Raw genomic sequence first — 22,299 nt, 5'->3', positions numbered from 1 at the left:
TTTGGGAATGAAGGACAAATAAATGACCAAAGACTGAATCCCCTAGAACGAGTGGTGTGATTTACCTGACACTGAAAACAAGGTTAGTCAGACTTGATGCTGAAAAGATGCTAGATGCTACCGGAGGTGGTACCAAGCTGTTTTCATCCCAGACGGAGCTGGGGTGAGGCCTGAGCCCACCTGGAAATCCCAGCGATGGGGAAGAGAGAGTCTGAGCAGAACCAATGCGGCAATCCCCCTGCGTGTGCTTAACTCCACCTCGCAGCCTGCGGCTCTGACTGTCACGATGGCAGCAGAGAAATTTGTAAACAGGACTCAAAACCACAACACCTCTCCCCTGCATCTTCCTCCCAGAGCAGCTGCAGAGGCTGTGCCAGTTTCCTAGCATAATCCACATGCAACGGGAAACTCTTACAGGGTGGCAGGTGAAAGAAACACTCGAGGAAGAGGGCAAGGGGCTGAGTAGGCACCTATCCAGGGTGGCAGCAGTGTCCTCCATCACGGAATCTTCAGTGCATTGGTCTGGCCGAGCTCTGCCTGCTGGTGTGGCTGAGCCCATACATGCTTTAGGCAATTCCTGCAGTCTCAGTGTCTTCCTTTATAATATGCATTCGTTCATTCAGCACGTGTTCCCGGAGCACACACTAAGTGCTAGGCACTGGCAAGACACAGTGGGCGACTCAGACAAGAATATCTAAAATGGAAGACCTCAGTTCCGTACACTCCAAGGACGGAACACAGCAGGGTAAACAACTTGCCCCAACCCCAGGCAGAGCATCATTCACTCACAGATGTGAAACAGGAAGGGGGTGATATAACTGAGGTCACCCCACCTCACCTTTGTCCCATTCCCGCCCTGACACTGGGGACTTCAGGCATCTCCCACCTCCAGAGAGGCAGGTTGGGCCAGGCTGTCAGGAGGACCCATCCTGGTGAGCGGGATTCCCTGGTGGTCTAAAGAGAATAATAAACGGCCGCAGCCACGGCTCATCTCCACCCAAACGCAGCAAGTGTGACATCTTGCAGCTTGAGAAGCACATTCACATCCCAAATCTCCCCAAGTCTTACCCCAGCTCTCTGAGACACAGTGATCCTCTTTGTACAGATGAGGAAACTGAGGCTCCAAGAGCTCATGTGACTTGACAAGGGTCACTCAGCCAAGAAGAGGTGAGGCTGGGACTCTAAGCTCTAGGAGTTTGGTACCAAGTGCCCTGCTTTTCCATCGTGCCCTCCGTCTCCTCCAAGATGTGGACCCATAAGACCTGAACATGAAACTCGAACTTGAACTAGAACTGGAACTTGAACTAGATACTGCAGAACCAGGGGGCGCCACTTTTCCATCTAGAAGCTAATAGATTTCATGAGAAAGTGTGCATTGAGTGAAGACTGCATCAACTGGTGCAATCTGTGGAAGAAAGTGGAAGAAAAGACGATGCCATTTCTGTAAGGAGACTGCATCCATCACTAACCTACTAAAGGTCACTAAACAGAGGGAAAAAAACACATAGATGTGGCAAACCAGTGGGCATAATTAACTTAGACTCTCAAGAAGACCTAGAAAAAGTTTATACCTAATTGCTGCTTAGGGGAAAAAAAAAACAAGTTACCATGAGATCACTAAGGATAGAAATTGATTTACCGAGAGAATGTTATAAATAAATTAGGCTTAAGACTAGTCTTATCTGTGGGAGGAGGTAACAGAAGTTCCAGGTTAACAGCAAGCTCTTCAGACTCACAGGCCCTAAGTAAAGGACTTCAGCAATCTTCCAGCTAAGTGGTTGAGCCCTAAACCTGGTTGAGCCTCAGAGCACTTTGCTCCACTGAAATCTCATATAGAGCCCCAGGTGGAAAACAGAGTAAAACCAGAACCGCAGTATTTGAAAGGAGTGTGACCCCCACCCACATCTTCCTTCCCTCCCACCCCATGCAACCTCTGGGGGCTCCACCAAATCCCCCCGGGGTGCAATAGAGCCCTTATCTGCCCTGGCCTTTGTCCACTGTGGAAATTTCCTTCACAATCCAGCTTCTATTCACACGTCATCTGTTGCTTAAAATGATCTTCCCTTTGCCAAGAGAAAGCCATCTTTCTGTCACTTCTGCCATTTATCCTCAGCATCCTCTTTGCCTCTTCCTTAAGATGCACATTTCAAAGGACCGTGTTTGTACTACCCTAGGTCTTGATTTCTCTGGCCTGCATCCGCCACCCTTTGTTCATAGAAAGATCATGTAAGTCACATGACATCACCTCAGGTCCCCTACCTGCCCTGGTCACTCTCCCCCAGGGCCCCCTAGTCCTTCAATTCCCACCCTGAAGTCAGGACTCTTGGCCTAATGAAACCATAAAAATAGCTACCATTTTTTTTTTACACACACATGCTAGGCCCTCTGCTAGGCTCCTTCTCAAGCACTTGCTAGGTTTTATATTAATATTGTTATTCATTATTAATCAAAATAATAGGATATATACTTCATGGATACAAGGACTTTGCCTGCTTATTTACTGCTGTATATCCAGCCCCAGAACAGTGGCTTACTGAAAGGATAAAGTATTATTATTGTGTTATTATTGCTATTATTATTAACATCTCTTGCGCTCTTACTGTGTACCAGGCAATGTGTTTTATATATATATGCATATTTTGGTCTCGTGAAGAGGAAGACTTATTGAATCTCTGTTTCTTTCTCTTATTTTCTTTTGTCTCTCTTGCTTTCTTTCATGCACACACACACACACACAACTGAGGCTTCAGAGATTAAGCAACATGCCTGAGGTGTGTTTTCCATCCACTATAAATCCCCCCTAGCAAAGGGCAGCCTAGCAAGGAGAATCTTCACAAGCACTCACAGAGTGATGTGAAGGGGCAGGAAGGTGGTTCAGGTTATGCAGCTGCAAGGTCCCAGACGCAGAGTTCGGAAGCAGCACTGAGGCACTATTTAGAGCTGACAGTTCACAGAAGCGATCCGGGAATCACTACAGACTTTGGCCAGGAGATGGCAGCTCTTTGCTGCAGCAGCCAAACCGGCCCATCAGATGCAGGTTCTCTGGCAGCATCCAGAACAAGTGAGGATGCTCGGTCCTGCCCCCTCCAGGACCTCCGTGCCGCCCCTTCCCCAGCACTGTGTGGAGTTCTGCTCTCCAAGCCTCCAGGGTATTAGATGGAACTGATGGCACAAATTTTCACGTGCTGAACTCCTCTGTATGTCAAACCACGTGCAGCATCTGTTAATTCTTACCAAGAATCCTGTGAAGCAGACCATATTCTTCCCATTTTACAGATGAGGAAACAGACTCAGAAAAAATATGTAACTTTCCCAGAACCACCTGGCTGGTAAGGGGCAGAGCTGGACTCAGGCCAGGACTCCTGGCTCAGAGCTGAGGGGCACAGGATCAGGGACACGCCCCCTCTGCTCAGAGCAGTGAGACCCCTCAGACCATAAACATCAACCGAGGGGGACGATAATGAGAGGACCATATGGGGTTCCTGTAGGTTAAAAAGCCGCCTCATAACTAGCAGGTGAAGCACCTGACAACCTTTCTCACCACCTAGTTTTATCACACCTGACTTCCAAAGGAGGTAACTGGGTCCAGGAGATGTTAAGTCATTTACCTTAGGTAAATAATAGCTCAAAATAGAGCTCAGCAGGTAAATAGGAGAGTCAGACTTTATAACACCAAAATCCCTCTTCCCTCGCCACCACTTCCCTCCCCGATAAGGTTTAAAGGACAATTTAGGACAAGCCAAAAGGAAGTATGATGTTTTCAAAGGCAATATCAACTTGGTGGGATTCTCTTATAAACCTCACACTGCATCACTGATGGCTGTTCCTTAGTTCAGGTAAATTAAAAGCTTTAGAGAACCCCGCCAAGCTTTAAGATCCATCAGCCCCTCCCAAAGGCAAACCCCAAGGGTCCCTATCTGGGTGGCCTGACTCCTGAGAGCTCTCGTGTCTCCATCAGCCATTGCTCTGACACTGTCCTCAGCTGTGCAAATGTGGGGGGCACCTTCCTTCCCATCAGATCCTGCTGGGAAGGGAAGGGAAGGTGGGCTGGATGGACACACTGCTCTGGGGGCAGAAAGAAAATTGAATCAAATAGAACTGTGGACAGAACTCAGAGTGGCTGCAGAGAAGGGGCTGCTTCCCCTGAGACCAAGGGAAGGCCCTCAGTGGGGATTTGTAGGAGGGACAGTTAACAGCGCCATCACCTGGAGGCATGGGCTTTGACTGGAGAACCAGGTCTTCAGTTTGGCTCCATTCCATGGGCAGGCATTAATACCTCACCGGAGCCTTTCACAACGACTTGCCACGTAACCTGAGACGAGATTGCACAAAGCCTCTGTGCCTCAGTTTCCCCATTTGTGAGACAGGAATCATTACACTTTTGCCCTCTCCCCTGGCCCTACCTGGAGTTAAGGGCTGTGCCTGAACACAAAGGCTGATTCTTAAATGATGGCAGCTGAACAGCAGGCTGGCAGCGGGATAACAGGATAACAGCAGGCCACCTGACACCTCCCTTCTGCGCCAGGCCTGCCCCCAAGCCGTTATGCACTGGGATGGGGGCCGGGTACTCAGCTCAAATTGCCAACAGGTCAGCACCTATGTGGCTTAGAACAAAGCGAAATGGTTTCTAATGAATGTAGCAGCTGAGGCCAAGGTTGGTGCTGCTGTAAGGACAGCTCAACTCAAAGCAGAGCGAGTGAGGCCAATTCCCAAGTTTCCTCCGTGCCAGGCCTGGAGACCCACCTGTGCGTGGCCTGGCTGAGGGGATCCGCGTAGAGACAGGCTAAGTTCAGAAGATACTTGGAAGCCAGCATGATTTGTCATCTCTGAGAACCTTCCATGCACTCAGGGCTGCTGCATCACGGCCAGGCTCCTCTCAGGAAACTCACACCCTCGTCTCCTGATTCACGATCCCCCAGCCCTCCTGTCCCCTCTCCTCCCCTTACCTGTCATGGCTGAGGCACCCAAGAGAGCGGGTACTTGCCCCAGCTTGGCAAATGCATCAACCTGCAGGTGGAAAGGGCACAGCTGCTTGCCGTCAGGTTAGGGGTGGGATGCAGGTTCAGGGGTCCGAGAACAGCATGAGGCCTTCTCAGAGCAGCCCCTGAGCACCTGAGCCAGCCGATGGCTGAGCCTCACTCTGTGACCTGACTGTGAGCAGCCTCTAGGTCCCCTGGCTCACCCAGAGAACTTTTCCCACCCCCTCCCCTGCGTTGTTCCCCCTGCTGTGTCCCCAGCCTTAGCAACCTAGCTGTCACCTGCCACCTGCCACCATCCCTGCACTAGGTTTTCCCTGAGAGACCATGGGAAGCCAGAGCTGCAGACCCCATGGGAGCCTGAAGCTGCCTTAGACCAGAACAGGGCGAGAGAGCCCCTTTCTGTGAACACCTGCTTTCTCCCCTCATCTACACCCCAGTCATCCCAGTTCTGCCGCTATTGACTTCTTCCAGAAACAAGGAAATGCAGGCTCAGCATTGCAGAGAGAAGAGAAATAAGGCCCCAGAGGCAGGCTGCTTGCTTGGCAAAAAAAGCAAAGGAGCTGGCCAGCCTCTCTGTTCCTTTGGCCTCCATGAGCTGCTGCCTCTTCTTTGCCTCATTATTAGCCTGGGGGAGCATCTGTCCATTTCATCGTGTAGTTAGTAACCCTTTTATCTGCTTCATCATCTCTGAAAGAGAGTTCCCAGTTACCTGATGGGACCTTGATGGTTCAGAGAGGTTGGGGAGCATGCCCAGGGCCACCCAGCAAGTCAGAAGACAAGATGAGAACTCACATTCCCCAGGCTGGGTCTTTGTGGCTTCTCTGCAGTCCACTTAGTCCTCACCCGCATTTAAAACCAAGAGCTGCCTTGTGTCTGGGCTCATCATCTCTAAGCTGGGAGGGAAACAGGACCCTGAGATGTTCATCTGCAACTTGGAACTGAGCTAAGCCTAACCAGGAGTTTCTCCAGGATCTAAAACATCAGGGGCTGAGGGTGATTGGTGAAAAAAGGAAGGAGAAGAAGGTGAGAAAGGTGCAAAGCTAATGAGAGGGAAGAAGGGTACTAATATCAATTAAGCCCCTACTAGGTGCCAAGCACCTGCAGTAGGTCCTTTCCTTGAAACAGTTTAGGAGGGAGCTCTTCTTACACCTGTTCATGAACAACTTAGCAGACCCAGGACCCAAGTAGAGGTGGGTTTGCCTTCAGACTGAGGAAGGGCTGGGCAGATGCTGGGCATAATCTCTGCATGTGGATTGCATGCTAATTATACGCAACTAGACTTCACTGCAGGGGAGCAGAAAATCAGAAGGACCCAGCACTAGCTGATGACACCCATATAGGTTCCTGAAACGGTGGGGAAATGAAAACAATGGTGCACTGAGTCCAAAAGCCTGGCCCCAAGGGCTGGATCTGTTACTTGCTCTGGGGCCGTAACAACCACTTAATCTACAGGAGTCTTGGTTTTTCTCTTCTGTAAAATGGGGATAATTTCTCAGAGTTGTTATGAGGTCATTTAATCCTCACAGCGTTTATGAAAACTATAGAACAATACCCAGCTGCCATAGTTCATTGTTCTGCCTACAACATCTATAAAAGTAGACAAATGATTGACAAAACGGACAATAGGGCAGCCTTATCTTAAAAAGCTCAGCAATGCACACAACAAGCCAGCAGCCAGCTGTTTCTACAATTGCTAACTAGTTGCTGCAATTAATAAACCTGTTTTACCAGGTCATATAGATGCATAAGTGAACGTTGTATTTTGAACCAATTATGTAGCTACCACAGAGCGCCCCCACCCCAACTTAGACTCAGCAGAGAGAAGGGAAGGCGGATAAGAGTCCTCCCCGGGGCTCTGAGCTCCAGCCTGAGAGTTTCCCTCACTCAACTCACTGAGTGTTTTTCCTTCACTTACAGGATCCCAACAGTGATCGACCCCTGAACAGCTTTGGTAAGCTCAGGTCCGGCTTTCCTCTCTCTACCTCAGCATTTGAGTTTGAATTAGGTTACCAAGTAGATACTAAACCCCTCTTGCGTGGCCCTCACCACCACCTTCTGGTGCTAAAGGCTACGGGAGACATTCACCCATCATTCAGCAAATATCACTGAGCAAGTGTGAGCTCCAGGATTCATTCTAGAAGTAGGAGGTGTGGTCCCCAGGGAGACAGGACCATCAAACCTAAAACTCCAACAGCAGTGATGCCCCTAGTTCATTCACTCAGTTCCTCATTCTCTCATTCATTCAACAGTCCTGCGAGGGCCTTTCGTGTGCCGGGCCCTGGGCTGCACGCTGGGCTGTAGCAGCAAATATGACAACCGAAGTCCCTGCCCTCATGGAGTTTACAGTCTGACCTTGCTGCCCACAATCAAACAGGACAAAGGTGTTTTCACTGGTAGAATAGAAAATGGCAGGGCTTGCCTGATTTACAGGGAGAAAAAATGAGTTAATAGATAAAATGTTCCCAAATATGTGTTTTTTTCTCCTATTCCATTTTCCTAAACCATTGATGCCTACCCCTGAGAGCCTGCTGGATCATCAAAACGAGCCAGCAAGGAACAAATTAACACAACAGATCAATAAGGAAATGACCAATTCCACTTACTCTGACTGGCTTATTTACTACAGGGTCACAAGTTAATGAGATTACATACAATATGATCTTCAGCAGGTAAAACGATGCCTGCTTTATACTTCAGAATTTAAGGTATTAATATTCCATGGTGTCCCCAGAGAACAGCAGACACGCAAGCACTCCAGCCCCTGAGTAAGCCTGGGGACAACCCAACCAGAAAACAATGGGGGGAGGGAGAGCTCAGTGCCGAGGGGTTAGGGACAGCGTCGTCGGGGGCCAGGCTGCCCTGGGCAAAGGCGCTCCAGGAGCAAACTGTCCCAAGCCAGAAGGAAGTGAGGAGGGTCTCGGTGGTGGAGGGAAGAACCAGAGCAAAGATTCAGAGGTGAGGATGACTAGAGGTTGTGCACGGACCAGGGAGAGAAGCTGCCCGTACGGAAGTGGGGTTGGTGAGGACTAGCAATGGGAGGTCCACTTGGTTAGGAGAGGGAGGCCAAATTACACTGGCTTTGAAAGCCCGGAGAAGAGTGCGGTCCAGAGATGGAAGTCATGGGGAGCCCTTGAGGGATGGGATGAAAGCAATATGCAGGGAAGCGCTGTCTGGCAGCCGTGGGCAGGACAGGCTGGAGGAAGGAACCATGGCAGGCAGGGAGGCTATTCATAGCTCAGCGGGATGGTTAACTTTATGTATGAGACAAGAAACCCAGAAAACCCTTCCCTTCCTGATGATGGTCTCCCTGAGAACATCACGGAGGCAGAGACATGGGGCCCTGGACCAGGCAACTCATCAAAGGACTCGCAGTAAGTCATTCACTCCTGGGAAAACAAGCCAGCCTTGTATCCCCAGAGGTAGGTGCTCAATAAACAAGTCACACGTAAACAAATGAACAAAATATCTCCATGTCCACGGCCACAGGAAAGAGGACAGTTCCGAACACTCACTGCTGGAACTTTAAAAACAATATCCACTAACATTATTGATAACCTAACCTGTGCCAGTCCTGACGGTAACAGACAATACGACCCACATCACCACGGCTGAGCTCTGTGTCTGAGGTTTAAACTCTCCCTTTTGAGGAAACACACAGTTTCCTATGCTTTCCCCATCCACAGAGTCAATGATATCAGCACGCACTGGGCAGCAGTCTCTGGCAGGGCGCCATCCTCTGCTTTTGAAGAGCTGAGAAAAGAGATAAAGACAGAGACAAAACTAGCCATCATTCCAGGCAGAACAAATGAGAGCTGTAAGGAAAGACAGGAGGGATGTGCTGAAGAGAACAAGCACAGAGCAATTCATTTATTCATTCGTCAGATTATCTGTGAGTGCCGACAATGGGCCAGGCACTGTCCTGGGCCCCAGGGACTCAGCAGGAAACAAAACAGATACAAGTCCCCATCTTCATGCAGACTTCATTTCAGGTAGAGATGGGAGGGGACAGATGGCGTTCAAAATCTGGCGGACATCAGAGGGACTCTGAAAAAAATAAAACAGGGAAGAAGGCGAGGAAAGGTTGGAAGACTGTATTATAAATAGGGAGGACAAGGAAGGCCTCTCAAAGTAAGTGACTCCTGAAGGAAAGACACTTTGGTGCAGGTGAGGGGGAGGAGAGTAGGCCTGTTGCTTTCCAGGCATTCTCAGGGTTGCTATAATTCCTGCCCCACTTCTCCCTGGAGGAGAAGTCCGCGAGTCACCTCCCCAGCTCATTGTCTGCCAGGAGAGGGGACACCAAAGAACCTACCTCTGATACTTTGTGACAATTTAACTTTTCAATGGCCTGTCCGTCTCCTTGAATAGCCATGTGAAATGGACAATATAGTTATTATCAGCCCTGTTTTAGACACCCATAGGCACCCCCCGGCCCCCCTAACCCCTGACTCTTCTGTTCCAGTCCATCTCCTCCCTGGTGAGAGATTCATCTTTCTAAATATTAATGTGATCACGGCTCTCTGCTGCTCAAAAGCTTTCCATGGCCCCTCACTGTCTTCAGGATAAAATCCAAACCCCTTACCACCAGAGTCAAGACTCTTCTTCACAAGCTGACTTTGCCAGCCCTGCCCCACAACATGCTTTACCCACCTTACATCCCAGGCACACCAGCAGCTCACAGCTCCCCACCCCCAGGACTTCACCAAGCTGGACCCCTCCTCCCTCTCCCATCCGCACCTCCAGGGGCCTACTGAAGTGCCTCAATGGTGTCTGGCGTCATTGGCAGCTAGGTCCTTGTTTGCCTCTTCCTCCAAATTGTAATCTTCTTAAAGATAGGCCCTTTCTAGAGACCAGCTGTGTGTTAAACTGAGTTGGAGATGGGGGCCATTAAGATGCCTTTGTTCACAAGTATGTATTAAGCCTTTACTAAGCACATACTGTGCTGGCAGCCCCTGCTCTCCTCTAGCTTATAGTTTAATCAAGAGATAAGTGAGGAAAGAGGATAAATGATAGTAAAGGGAAAGGGTACATGCCCCTCCTGGGGAGACACAGGTCAGACTGGACAGGGTGGAACATTCCAGAACAGGCTTGTCAAAACAAAGGGAAGGTGCCAGGGAGGTTCATTTGAGGGGCACCTGTGAAAGATGGACAAGCCCAGGTGAGTGAAAGGAGGCGGGGGACTCACGTGCTGAGGAGGCTGAGCCTAGTTTGCAGGAATAAGCCCCTCTCGCCAACCAAAACCGTCCCCAGGGTGTGCCTGCAGCTCAGAACCAGAGGTCATAGGGCAGGGAGGCTGTGCGCCTTGGCAGGGACCTCCTCCAAGTGCTGACTATAGGCTCTTCCCTCCGCCTCTCAGAAGTCACCCCCGTGCGCAAAACCCGCACCTCCCTGGAGACCTTCAAAAAGGTGGGCATCCCCATCATGGCGGTACTGCTGAGCCTGGCGATCGTCACCGTCGCGGCTGTCCTCAGTAAGTGGCAGCCCCCACCCTTCCCCTGCCCTCACCTCAGAGCGCTCCCGCCCTCCACCCTCCCACCCCAGCAGGGTCAAGGGCAGGTGACGCACACAGCTTTGAATCCACCCCTGCTCCGAAGGGAGCCTTCCTCTAAGAGAGCAAGAGAGAGATGAACTCAGCCCCCATCTATCCCAGGTGGCTTCTATCCCAGATGATTTATTCTGCAGGGAGAGCTCAGTTTGCATCAGTTACAAACCCACGTAGGCAATTTGCAGGTGGCCACGCCCCCCTGCTTCCTCCTCCCCAAGTCTGCAGATGAGAGCTGAGTGCATCTGGGCAGCGCTGCTGGCTGGAGGAGCCGGGAGCATGTCTCTGTGTGAGGAGGGGATGCACAAAGGGAAGAGGCATCAGGAAAGACAGTGCCTCTCCCCTCCCTTAGCTCTGTCTTCACCACTGCCAGTGCCTGAGACCCAGTGTGATCCTGGGCAGGCTGTTCTGGGACAAAGGAGAGTGAAATGAGGGAACCTCCATCCCCACAGTCCCTCCCTTTCGGCTGCCACATCCTGTGACTGAGATCTCGCCTTCACCTCCCCCAGTCACAGAAGGCTACTGACCACAGTTTTCACCCAGGGAGTGGGGCTGAGGAGACCAGACTAGGAATCATGACCCCTGGGACAGGGATCCTGGCACTGCCGTCCTGCTGCTGTGTGATCTTGAGAAAAGCCTTCAGCCTCTCTTAACCTCAGTCTCCTCACTGTGAAACATCGCACCTCCCTCAGGAGGATAGGAGGGGTAATGTGTGTAAAGTACCTGGATAAAAACCAGGTTGTACAAAAGCGTAGGTCATCGCACAGTGTGTACGGATGTGACTGAGGACATATAGTTGCTCATCAGCCAGGATGGCCTTCCAGGGAACCACAGCAGCCTCCTCACTGGAGGACTCTTGGAGATCATCCGATCTAACCCCTCATTCTCCACTTGGGCACTGAGGCAGAGAGAGGTGGTATGGCCGTCGGGGACGGGGCTGCAACAGACCTTTGGGCCTTCAGCTGAGCAGATCCATTTCCACTTCTTCATGGCAGTGGAAATGTAGATCCACAACACAAATGCCACCCAGATCCCTGAGGATGCGCTGGGGCATGAGATGCAGATCATTCCCCTTGACCTTGGCTGACCCAAGGCGGTGGTGGGTTTGCAGCACGTCAGCAGATTTGCCATCCTAAGCTTGTTCTGCTCAGACTGCTATTACGATGAGCTCGCCTTCTCTGAACAGATTCCCTGCCGTAGTGGAGGAAGAAGACGGGGCCAAGTTCAGGGTGAGCCAGGGTGGGTACTAGAACCTAATTTAGAGTCGGGCTCTCCTGTCCCAGAAGACCCTGCATAGCTTCCAGCCTAGGGCCCCTGAGTTCTGAAACCAGAGGAAGTAATGTGAACTTCCATCCTGGACTGAGCTCCCTCAACCTTTTGGCTTCTGGGGGAGGCTGGAGTCACTCTTCCTCACCCTGGCTCCTGACCATGATCCAAACTCTGAAAGTCCAGGAAATATCCAACCTGCTCCTTCTCCCTTATTTCTCAAACCAGGAGCATCAGGACCAGCAGGTCACAGCTTAAATTCCTTCAGGGAAGCCGTGGAGAGGCAGCCAAGAGCTTTGGAGCCAGACAGAACCTGATTGAAATCCTAGCTCTACCACACGAGTGCTAAGTGGCCTTGGGAAATAAACCCTAACTCTCTCAATCTCAATTTCCTTTCTTGCAACGCTAGTTAATGATGGCGCCTGCCTCCTAAAACTGTTGTCAGGATTCCACGTGGCAACACAGGGGAAGGTCTAGCAGTGACAGGCAGGGCCATCATCAGACTTGCTACCACCACTTCTCAGGGCAGCCTGCACTGACACTGCCTGCAGACGGGAGCTTCAGGCCAGAGGAGAGTTCAGCTAAGCGGGAGGAGCTAGGAGAGTTTGGAAAAGTGTTGAAAGATCTGTTCCCTGAGGACCTACCAACACCAGATTCATTTTTATCATCCAAGATAACAAACGAGCAGCAGAATCTGAAAGCAGCAGGCAGGAGATAAAACGAAACACCACCAACCCCGTGATGGGTTTTTCAACCCCAGATAAAAAACACCTAATTCTATGCAACCAGACCAGAGCAAACATAAAATCTGATTAAATTTAAATTAAAAAAAAAAAAACCACCTAATTGTGAAATTGCACTTGATAGCTACAAGACACTTTCACAACCGCCAGCTCACCTAATGTTCTCAACCAAACTGTGAGGCCCAGAAAGGGGAAGTGACTGGTCTAAAGTCACACAGCAGGTGCTCAGGTCTTCAGACTCCAGGCCCAGCACTGTCTCCTCTTCCCAGAGGCACAGTGCCAGCACCTGGGGTTAAGAGGCCAGCAGGGGCTGTTTTTAAATTGCTCCCCACGCGTTATCTTGATTGACTTCTCAGCCATCTTTAGATGTGAGACAGATGTTACTGTCTCCATTTTACAGATGAGGAGAATGAGGCTTAGGACCAACTGCTGCTAAGCGGCAGAACTGGGTCTGGAACCCACACCTACCTGTCTCCAAGCCCAGCATATTTTCAGGGAAACACAGCCTCCCCAGCCCCTAGGCTGCCTGTTTGACCATCAGTCCTCTCTTGCCCTCCCTGCCGTTGCCTTCCAGTCAAAGTGGTTCTGGACAAATACTACTTCCTCTGCGGGCAGCGCCTCCACTTCATCCCGAGGCCACAGGTGTGTGACGGCCAGCAGGACTGTGCCTCAGGGGAAGACGAGCAGCACTGTGTCAACAGCTTCCCCGATGGGCCTCCAGTGGCAGGTGAGCTCAGGGGCTGTGGGGCCAGGGGGGTGGGCAGAGCAGGAAGTCGGCTCAGTTCCCCCTTGGACCACTGCATAGCATCTGCCACCTGACCAGTCAGTTTCCCTCCCTGTAGGAGGGTTCCTAAAAACAGGACCACGTCTCATCTACCAGATCCCCGATACCTGATATGCAGCAAACACTCCGTAAATTTTGATGAACTGATGTGGGCCAGAGGGGACAGGAAACTGTAACCAAGCCTGCCGCATTCCTGCTGCACCTGGGCAAAACTAGGCAGAGGGCTGAATCGGATGACCTTGAGGAGTTCGCTCCTTTCTATGAAAGTTATTATTTCCAGGGCACTAGAAAGAGACAGTAAGGCCACTAACCAGCTATTGATCCTTCTATTCATTAGATAAGTGTTTATTGCTACATGTCATCAAGCAAGACTGAGCCAGGTTCTTCAAAGGGTATTGAGATGTTTTGAACATAAAAACCCATGTTCTTTCTTGGACTGGGCTAGCCCAGCTTGATCTACCTAGTACTTGAGTTCTGAAGAGAAAAGACAGCCCAGGACACAGATGATGGGGGCTTTTGTGATGCAAGTGACTTCCTGTGTATTCTTTTTTTTTTTTAATTGAAGTACAGTTGATTTACGATGTTGTGTTAGTTTCAGTTGTACAGCAAAGTAATTCAGATATATATATCTACATATATATTCTTTTTCAGATTCTTTTCCATTATTGGTTATTGCAAGATATTAAATACAGTTGCCTGTGCTATACAGTACATTCTTGTTTATCTATATTATATACAGTAGTGTGTATATGTTAATCTCAAACTCCTAATTTATCTCTCCCCTCTACCTTCCCCTTTGGTAACCATAGTTTGTTTTCTATGTCTGTGAGTCTACTTCTGGTTTGTAAATAAGTGTAAGAAAAAGGGGGAAATATTTATAATTGTGCCAGGGCAAAGGTCAAAATGGAGACTGTCCCCAGGAAACCTGGTCACCCTAGCTACTGTCAAAAAAAGGCTCGCTCAGGCAAAGCCAAATGGAGGAAATTCCCCTGAGGTTGAAAGGGTTGGGGTTCTGTGATGCTCCCCAGTTCTGGATTGGGGGAGCTTGAGCTGGTCACATGATGAATTCTGAGGGACATGGGCCAGACAGGCCCCTGCCCTGAGCTGACCCGGGTTCCTCCCCTCCCAGTCCGCCTCTCCAGGGACCGATCCACCCTGCAGGTGCTGGACCCGGCCACAAAGAACTGGGCCTCCGCCTGTTTCGACAACTTCACAGAAGCTCTGGCCAAGACAGCCTGTGGGCAGATGGGCTATGACAGGTACCCAGCCCAAGGCTCCAGAGGCTGTCATCTCATGTCACGACCTCTCTGCCTCTCTTTCTTCCCTCCTCTGTCCCCTGTTTCCTTCTTTCCTTCCTCCTTCCTCCCTCTTTCCTAGAAATACAGATATTGGAGTCAGTCAGACAGAACAGCTTTTGAAGCACTTTCCCTTAGAAGTGGCATGAAGTTACATCCGCTAAGCCTCAGTTTGTTCAAGAGTTAATTGCAGGGAGCAATGCCAACCTCATGGGTGGGTTATGAGGGACCAGAGAGAGAATGTATGCCCCTCCCCACCCCCCACCCTCCACAATTCTAGCTCCTTTGCAACCCTTTCCTTTCTTTGACTTCTCAATCCTCACTCCTTCTTGGCTTTGCAGAGTGTTGTCCCTGCCCCAGAATACAAAAGTCTTGTTTACTTATTCAAAGTCCCATCAGTTAAAATTCAGTTTAAATAAATCTGATTTTATTGGGGCTTCACCAGCAATCCCAGCTCTCTCAACAAATTTCAAAAGCAGCTCCAAATCTTCTGTGGATGAAAAGCACATAATGATAATGATAAGAAGGGTAATTAGCATTATGTACTTATATTCATTTGATCTTGGCAAAAACCAGAAAGGTAGTTATTATTCTATCTATTTTAGAAATAGGTTCAGAGAAGGTAAGTAGCTTGCTTGGGTAGTAGCTGTGGGGCAGAGGGCTAGAATTTGTGCCCAAGACTCCTTAATTCATGGACAGCAGGAGTTCTAGAAGCGTCTCTGTTTCTAGATTGGATAATTCTCTCTTCTCTGGAGTTTTCATCTATAAAGGGACGGGAGGGGAGACAGCTGATCACTCAGAGCCTAAATGGAGAGGAGGGAAAAGGACCCACATATTCAGTTGCAGGTCCCAAACTTCAGGATTCTGAAAAACTGGACCAAGAGACTAGGCAGAAATGATAAATACTAGGCAGACATCATCCCTTCATCAATCACAGAACCCTTTCCCATCAATGCCTAAAGCAGCCTCAAGGTCCTTTCTCAGTACGTGCTCCAGGCAGCCGCTGCTGATGCATCAGATCTGCTTGCCCTTCTGCTCTCTGGTTTTCAGGCTTCCGCTGCTCTCTACCCTCCATGGGGTGCAACTCCCAGGCCCCTCTGGAGAAGACACCCTGCAACCTTCCTTTACTAGGAGAGCTGGGAAGGCACGCCCTGCCCCTGCTGTTCTCTCCGCCCCCAGCATCCACCCAGCCCAGCCTCCCCCATGCAGCCAGCCCCTCCTCCCTACTGCAGCCCAGCCAACTGCAGTGTCTGCTGTCCCCAGCCTAGCTGGCTGCAACTTGATTATGAAACCAGGGTGCCTCCAGGGGCTCCTAAGGTAAAAGGCTCCCGGAATGCCTGCCCTTCTGGAGCTCTTTAAGCCACCTGGCTCCTGAGCTCTACAAGATCAAAGCTGGACAGAATTATTCATCAATAGGTAACCAGTGAACAGAGGCTAACTCTCCTGGGAATGTCCATCTCCAAATCATGAGTCCCAGGTGCTCAGATTTCCCTGGATGGGAGGACCTTCTTGTCCCATAACTACAAAATGCTACGTGGTTCAAGGTAGGAGGGACTCTAGAAATCATCTGGTCCACCCATCATTTTATAGAGAAGAAAACTGAAGCTTAGAGAGACCCAGAGAGGAATTGTTACCTGCCAAGGGTACACATCAAACTAGTGTCAGAGCCAGGACAAGAACCTCAGTCTTGACTCTTAGCACAAAACCCAGCATTGCCAGACTAACCCTCCAGGTGCCGTGCCTGGTCCTCCAGGTAGTGCCAGATTCCTGGCTAGGAATGTGAGAATGTGCCAATCAGCCAGCGCCTCGGGTTGACTCAAGCCCTGCACACAGAGCTTGTACTAACATGACCAGATAGGGAAGGAGGGGAGAGAAGGGAAAGAGGCAGATTCAGCACAGAAACAGTCTGGAAGCTGGGATTAATCAGGGAAGGCTCCTGGAGGAGGGAAGACTTAAACCCATTTGAAAGAAGATAAACATGAATTAGCATAGAGAAAAAGGGAGAGGGGTCCAAATGAGAGTAATGTATGTCTGGATGCATGTGAAGCCTGATCTTGGCCTGTCCTATCTCCAAGGGGGCCATAAATGTATCCCACTACTAAATTCAGACCAGAAGCCTTGTTTGGAGAACCAAATATCCACATCCAGTTCCCTCCAAGGTGATGGGGAAGCTAAGTTCTTTCCTTTGCCTCCTTGTTCCCCTTGCTGTGAACCAGAAGGAACCACTGGGACATGTGGGGAATAGGGCCTGAGCTGGGAGTTACTAAAGGACAGCCCTAACATCTCTCCAGGGCTCTGGGTTCAGGACCAAGAAGGCAAGGCCGTGTCTTTGCTGACGTGGCCTAGAGCTGAGTCCTGGGATGCCAAGGGGAACGTCTCTTATCATCTAGCAAAGCTGCCACCACCCTCACTGACCAAGACCACCCCCACGCCCCTGCCACGCCCTCCCCAGCGTTCTCTGCCGCCCCCTCCCCGGGGCGGGGGCTACTCCCACCATCTTGGTCTAAACTCCTGCCCCAGCTCACTTCTCTCTGTCTCTCAATCTGCCTCCCAGCGTGAGCAGCAAACCCACCTTCAGAGCCGTGGAGATTGGCCCAGACCAAGATCTGGATGTCGTCAAAGTCACAGAGAACCTCCAGGAACTTCAAGTGCGAAACTCAAGTGGGTAAGTGAGAGGACACTTCTGGCCCACAAAGGCTCACACATGTGTGGATGCTGCCATTAGGCCCGCAGCCAGCCCACCCTGAGCGGACGCAGCAAGGGGGACGTAAGCCAGACAACAGGAAGAACTCCTGGCCAGGCAGACTGTCAGCTGCTGAGAGATAGAGAATCGCATTTCTGAGAGGTTTTCTGTGTTACTTCTTTGTTTTAATACAGGGACACCTGGACAGCGTGTGCTGTCCACACACTGGTGGCCTTTTCATCAGTCAAACAGTAAAACCAAATTTCTTTCCTATTGTTTTATGGTTCCTATTAAGCTCAACAGGCAAGATTCCAAAGGCTACATTGTCCTTTCTGCCACTCACTCAAGCCCGAGTACGCCCTCCCCACACTCCCAGCTCTCCAGATGAGGGACTGCATGGCCTTTGTCAATGGCCTGTTCCGGTGCCTGCCACCTGGCATCTAAAGGAAAACTGTCACCCTGCAGCAGAGTGGCTCAGAGAGGCTGCTGGCCTCTTCGCACTCAGGGATGTTACTGGGGGCTGCTTATTCATCAAAGCGCAAATCTTGAAAAGGACAGGAGTAGGGGCAGAATGATCATTTGCCTGGAATTTCATCAAAATCCTATTCCTCTTCCATTGGGAAAGCCCTCAGTGTCGCAGACACTGCCCCAGCCTCTGCTTTCTTCCATCTCAGGCTGCCCAGAGCTGTGACTCAAGCAGGACCCAGCACAGAGTAGATGCTTATCAGCAAAGGTGTTGAATCCAATTGAACTGACTTGAACTCAACTGGGTGGTAGTGCAGTTTCTAGACAGTCCCCACCACCATGCAGGTTCCATATTTCCCGGGTGGTGGAAGGGGACTTGAATCAATAGTGCCAGGAGACCCGAGTCCGTGCCTCCCAGGCAGAGGACAAGCAGAAACCACACAGCGCCTGTGTCTCCCTTCCAGCCCCTGTCTCTCCAGGTCCCTGGTTTCCCTGCACTGCCTTGGTGAGTACACCCCATCTCTGAGGGCTTAGGTCCTGGTCCAGCACTAAGCAGTGAGAAGACCTTCACCCTCATTCATAAATCCCTCAGACTCCAAATTTCACTCTATAATATCCCAAACTTACTCCTTTGATCTTGAGCTTGTACGTCAATGCTCCTTCAAGTGGTTGGAGTTAAGAACACCCTCCTTCCTTCCATGCACAGCCCACACAACCTGAGCACGGACCTGGGGGGGAGAGCAGGAGAACTGGAAAGTGCAGGAGTGGGCCTCCACCAACCTCCCATCCCTGGTCAGGGCCCACGTAACCTCCTCTGTCGCAATCAGCTCATCTATCCAAGATCTGATTCCCACAGTCAGCTTAGCAAAGATCATTGCACAATTAGAATGTGTCTAGCACTGTCAGGGGCTGGATGGAAGGAGAAGATACCAAAAAAGGAAGAAGATTGGCCACTATCCTCAGGAGCTTTTGTCTGAGAAAAGAGAGGTGCGAGGCCTCATGCAGGAAGTGCCAAACTGAGCAGCGGTCCTCGCTGACAGGCTTCAGAGAGAGTTACAAGGGGTTGGGGGTGGGTGGGGGTCAGGAGAGCTAGGCACCAGTCCCACTGGCTTCCATTGTGACCTTGAGGAATTCACCTGACCTCTTTCTGAGGTTTATCTTCCCAAGAAGCCCTTTAGTCTAACTACGCAAGAGGATGCCAGGAGATGCCCTGGCTCCCAGAGGAAATAAGAAGGAAAAAACAAGCCCTGTGGCCCTGCTCAGCCCACCAGCCTCACGGGAGAACTGAGCAGAGCCTGGCAGAATGGCCAGAAACTGGGTAGCCCGAGAGGAGGAAGGTCGTCACCACTGCCTTTGCAGTTTAGCAGTCATACATGCTTCCCTGATGGATGTGAAGATTTTAATCATTATCATTTGACCCCCACGGTACCTAGTGAGTAGGGGCTGACACGTGGTGGTCAGTCAATGAATGAGTGAATGAATGTTCACATCCCCTGACATGCTGTGCTGAACAGCGCTGAAATCACAAAGAGGCTTAAGACACAGACCCTCCCTTGAGGAGACTTCAGTCTTGTTGAGAAGACAAGACAAGAACTACAACAACATGGCAGGCCAGCTGACACCCAGGCCGGCTGTGGAAATGCCAAGATAGGAAAGTGCCCAGGGATCGGTGGCCTGGAGGTGGTGCCAGGCTCAACGTTACAGAATGAACTGTAGCCTCCAGGAGGGGAGGGGCCATGTCTGTCTCTCTGTCTCATCCACCACTCTCTTCCCTGCACCCTTGAGACACAGTGGGCACACAATTCAAATTTGCTGAGTGATCAACGATTTAGACAAGCATCCCCGGGTCTTCCTGGAGCAAAAACAGAATGACTGTTTAGAGAGCCACCAGCAGGTCGATTCAGCTAGATAGAAACTTTATTTAAGGACAGCGGGAGGCTGCCAGGAAGGGGAGTTTAAACTCTTCCCTGCAGTCAAAGGGGGATGCTAAGGGGCTTTGAGTGGTGAGTGAGGTGACGTCTAGAAAGCACTGTTTGGAATTAGATGGTGTTGAAAAGGCACCTGCCAGGCACAAGCCCAAAAGGGCGGTAGCCCTTCCCCCTTAGAATCACCACTGTGGCAGCGACCGCCAGAAGGATTAGAAAGGCTGAGAACAGGGCGGGGAGGTGGAATTGGAAATTTTTACAAGAGTTTGCGAGTCAGATGTGAGAGCCAGGAGAGTGGGATGTGAAAGAGGGAACAGGATGTCAACTTGGGAGACTCTGTCAGCGGGGGAAGGGACTTGGAGAAAGGTGAGTTGAGGATGGGAAGATCCATTTCTGGCACTTTCTTCCCACTCTCCAGTCCCAAAGCAGCCTGTGGGTGTCCGTTTACTCAGAGGGAGCAGCTGGGACCCCACCTGGGCAGGACTTTCCTAATTCTGTGTCCCTGTTTAGTCTGAAGGTCATGAATTCCCAGCACAATGGACACGCCCCTGTTCACAATATAAACGTCTAAGCATCTTCAAAGCTGAAAAAGGGAGAGGGAAATTGGGGAAAGCCTGGGTCTGGGACACTCAATATCTCCCCATGAATAATTCAAAATGGGCCTGGTCCTCCCACCTCCAGACCCCTACATGCCTGTCATAAGGGCCCTGCTCAGGATAGACTTGTGGCTCTAGGGGAGGCAGCCCCCTTCCCCAAGAGCCTGACTCCTGCTTTCTCCCTCCTTCCTACCGGGTCCAGCCTGCGGGCAGAGCTTGAAGGCCCCTCGGGTGGTGGGCGGGGAGAAGGCCTCTGTGGATTCTTGGCCTTGGCAGGTCAGCGTCCAGTATGACAAACAACACATCTGTGGAGGGAGCATCCTGGACCCCTACTGGATCCTCACAGCAGCTCACTGCTTCCGGTAAGGCCCAGGTGGGAGGAAGACTCCAGGGTCAGAGCCGTGGAGGGGCCTGGGTGCCTGGGTCCCCTGTCTCTCAACCTGTTTTCTGATGCTCTCAGTCCCCCTCGTCTCCCTCTACAGACCATGCACCAGGGTGTGGCCAGCCCACTGAGACACTGGACAAGATGTCCTTTGTTAGGCCTTGGGGTCTGAGCAGAGGTTGCTGGTCACCAGACCTGACCTCTTCTCTTCCAGGCGGGAAGCTATCAGATACCCAGTGTCCTCACTCCCTCACCCCCGGTTTCATTCACTGCACAGAAGCTCTTCCCATCTGCCTAAAGTCCAGAGGACTCTCTCCCTCTTTGCTGGTCTTCTAGGAAGTGGTTCTGGCTTCAGAGTCACTGCCACTCCCTCATTACATCCAGAAACTTAAAAAAACAAGTACAGATTCTCTTACAGGCCAGCAGAGAGAGGCAAGCCCGCATCTCTGGGGAAGGACCACTCCAGGCCCTCTTTGCTTTCATTCATTCATTCATTCCATATCTATGAGTACCTTAGGTACCAAGTGCCACATCATACGCACTCATGCATTAGACTCCATCACTGCCTTAGAGGAGCACACAGTGTAGACGAGTGATTCGTAACCTCTTTGGAGAATCTAACAAAAGCTATAAACCTTTCCCTGGAAAACCGCTCCTGAGCACTAAGCCGTGTCTGATGTCGAGGGGAAGAAAGACCAGGGAAATATAAGGGAACTGACCGCAATACAAGCACCACATGGGGACCACTGGCCAGCAGAAAGCATTGGAGGAGAGTGTGTCAGGACCCCAGAGCGCAGGCCCTGGGAACAGCCTCTTCCCTAGCCCCCCAGGGGGCGGTTTCCTTTGGCAAGTTTCCCCAGGAAAAAGGATCCAACACCCCTTTTAGAATTTGGTCTGTGGTGGTGATTTCTCAGACTGCCCCTTCTCCACTTCCCCTGCTCTCACCGGCATTACCTCCAAAGGCAGGGGCATCTAGCGCCCCAATCCCCAGGGCTGTGGGGACCTATCCTTTGGCAAAGCCTCCTCATGCTTGGCTCAGACCTGAACCCCACTGTCTCTGCCCCCAGGAAGCATCTCGATGTGTCCAACTGGAAGGTGAGGGCTGGCTCAGAGAAACTGAGCAACTTCCCATCCCTGCCTGTGGCCAAGATCTTCATCACTGAGCACAACTTCATGCTCCCCAAAGAGAAGGACATTGCCCTCGTGAAGCTGCAGTCCCCACTCACGTTCTCCGGTGAGGGATGGCACCTGGGAACAGAACTCCTACTCTGCCACTCGTTCATTCACTAAGTGGCCTTGGTCATGTCGATTCTCCTCCCAAGACCTGTTTGCCCATTGTTTCCAGCAAATACATCAGCCTCACATCACTGATGACACGAGGCCTGCTCGAGGTATCAGGAGACACCCCAGCCCACCTTTGCCAGTGATTCTTGAGGTCTGTTTTCTCCATGTGGAGCACCTCAAGCGAGAATCGTAGATTCATTCAGTCCTAGAGTTGTGAGGGACCTAAAAGGTCCCCTAGTCCATCCTCCACCCCGACCAATGACAAGAGCCTGTACCACCTCCCTGCCGAGGGGCCACTATGTCTGTTTGCTCTCCTCCAGGGGCAGGGAACTCACTACTGTGAGGGAAGCTCATAGGC

General features: G+C 50.9%; 1 protein-coding gene across 7 annotated transcripts in view; it reads left to right on the top strand.

Annotated features, from left to right (window-relative positions):
- TMPRSS4 (transmembrane serine protease 4) overlaps positions 1-22,299 on the top strand; it is a 30,273-nt gene that overhangs the window by 4,171 nt on the left and 3,803 nt on the right. For 3 of the 7 annotated variants that reach the window (XM_014551161.2, XM_032472349.1, XM_032472348.1), the window contains exons 2-9: positions 6,897-6,930; positions 10,333-10,446; positions 13,102-13,254; positions 14,441-14,570; positions 17,161-17,271; positions 18,219-18,259; positions 20,478-20,637; positions 21,725-21,891. In XM_014551161.2, coding sequence (XP_014406647.1) covers positions 6,897-6,930; positions 10,333-10,446; positions 13,102-13,254; positions 14,441-14,570; positions 17,161-17,271; positions 18,219-18,259; positions 20,478-20,637; positions 21,725-21,891 — 910 coding nt within the window. Of the gene's footprint in view, positions 1-6,896; positions 6,941-10,332; positions 10,447-13,101; positions 13,255-14,440; positions 14,571-17,160; positions 17,272-18,218; positions 18,260-20,477; positions 20,638-21,724; positions 21,892-22,299 lie in introns of all 7 variants that reach the window. The other 4 variants (XM_032472344.1, XM_032472346.1, XM_032472345.1 and 1 more) reach the window with 4 other exon arrangements.

The sequence above is a fragment of the Camelus ferus genome, chromosome 33 (assembly GCF_009834535.1).
Source record: "Camelus ferus isolate YT-003-E chromosome 33, BCGSAC_Cfer_1.0, whole genome shotgun sequence".
NCBI classification, from domain to species: domain Eukaryota; kingdom Metazoa; phylum Chordata; class Mammalia; order Artiodactyla; family Camelidae; genus Camelus; species Camelus ferus.
This window is presented reverse-complemented; position numbering and strand designations above follow the sequence as displayed.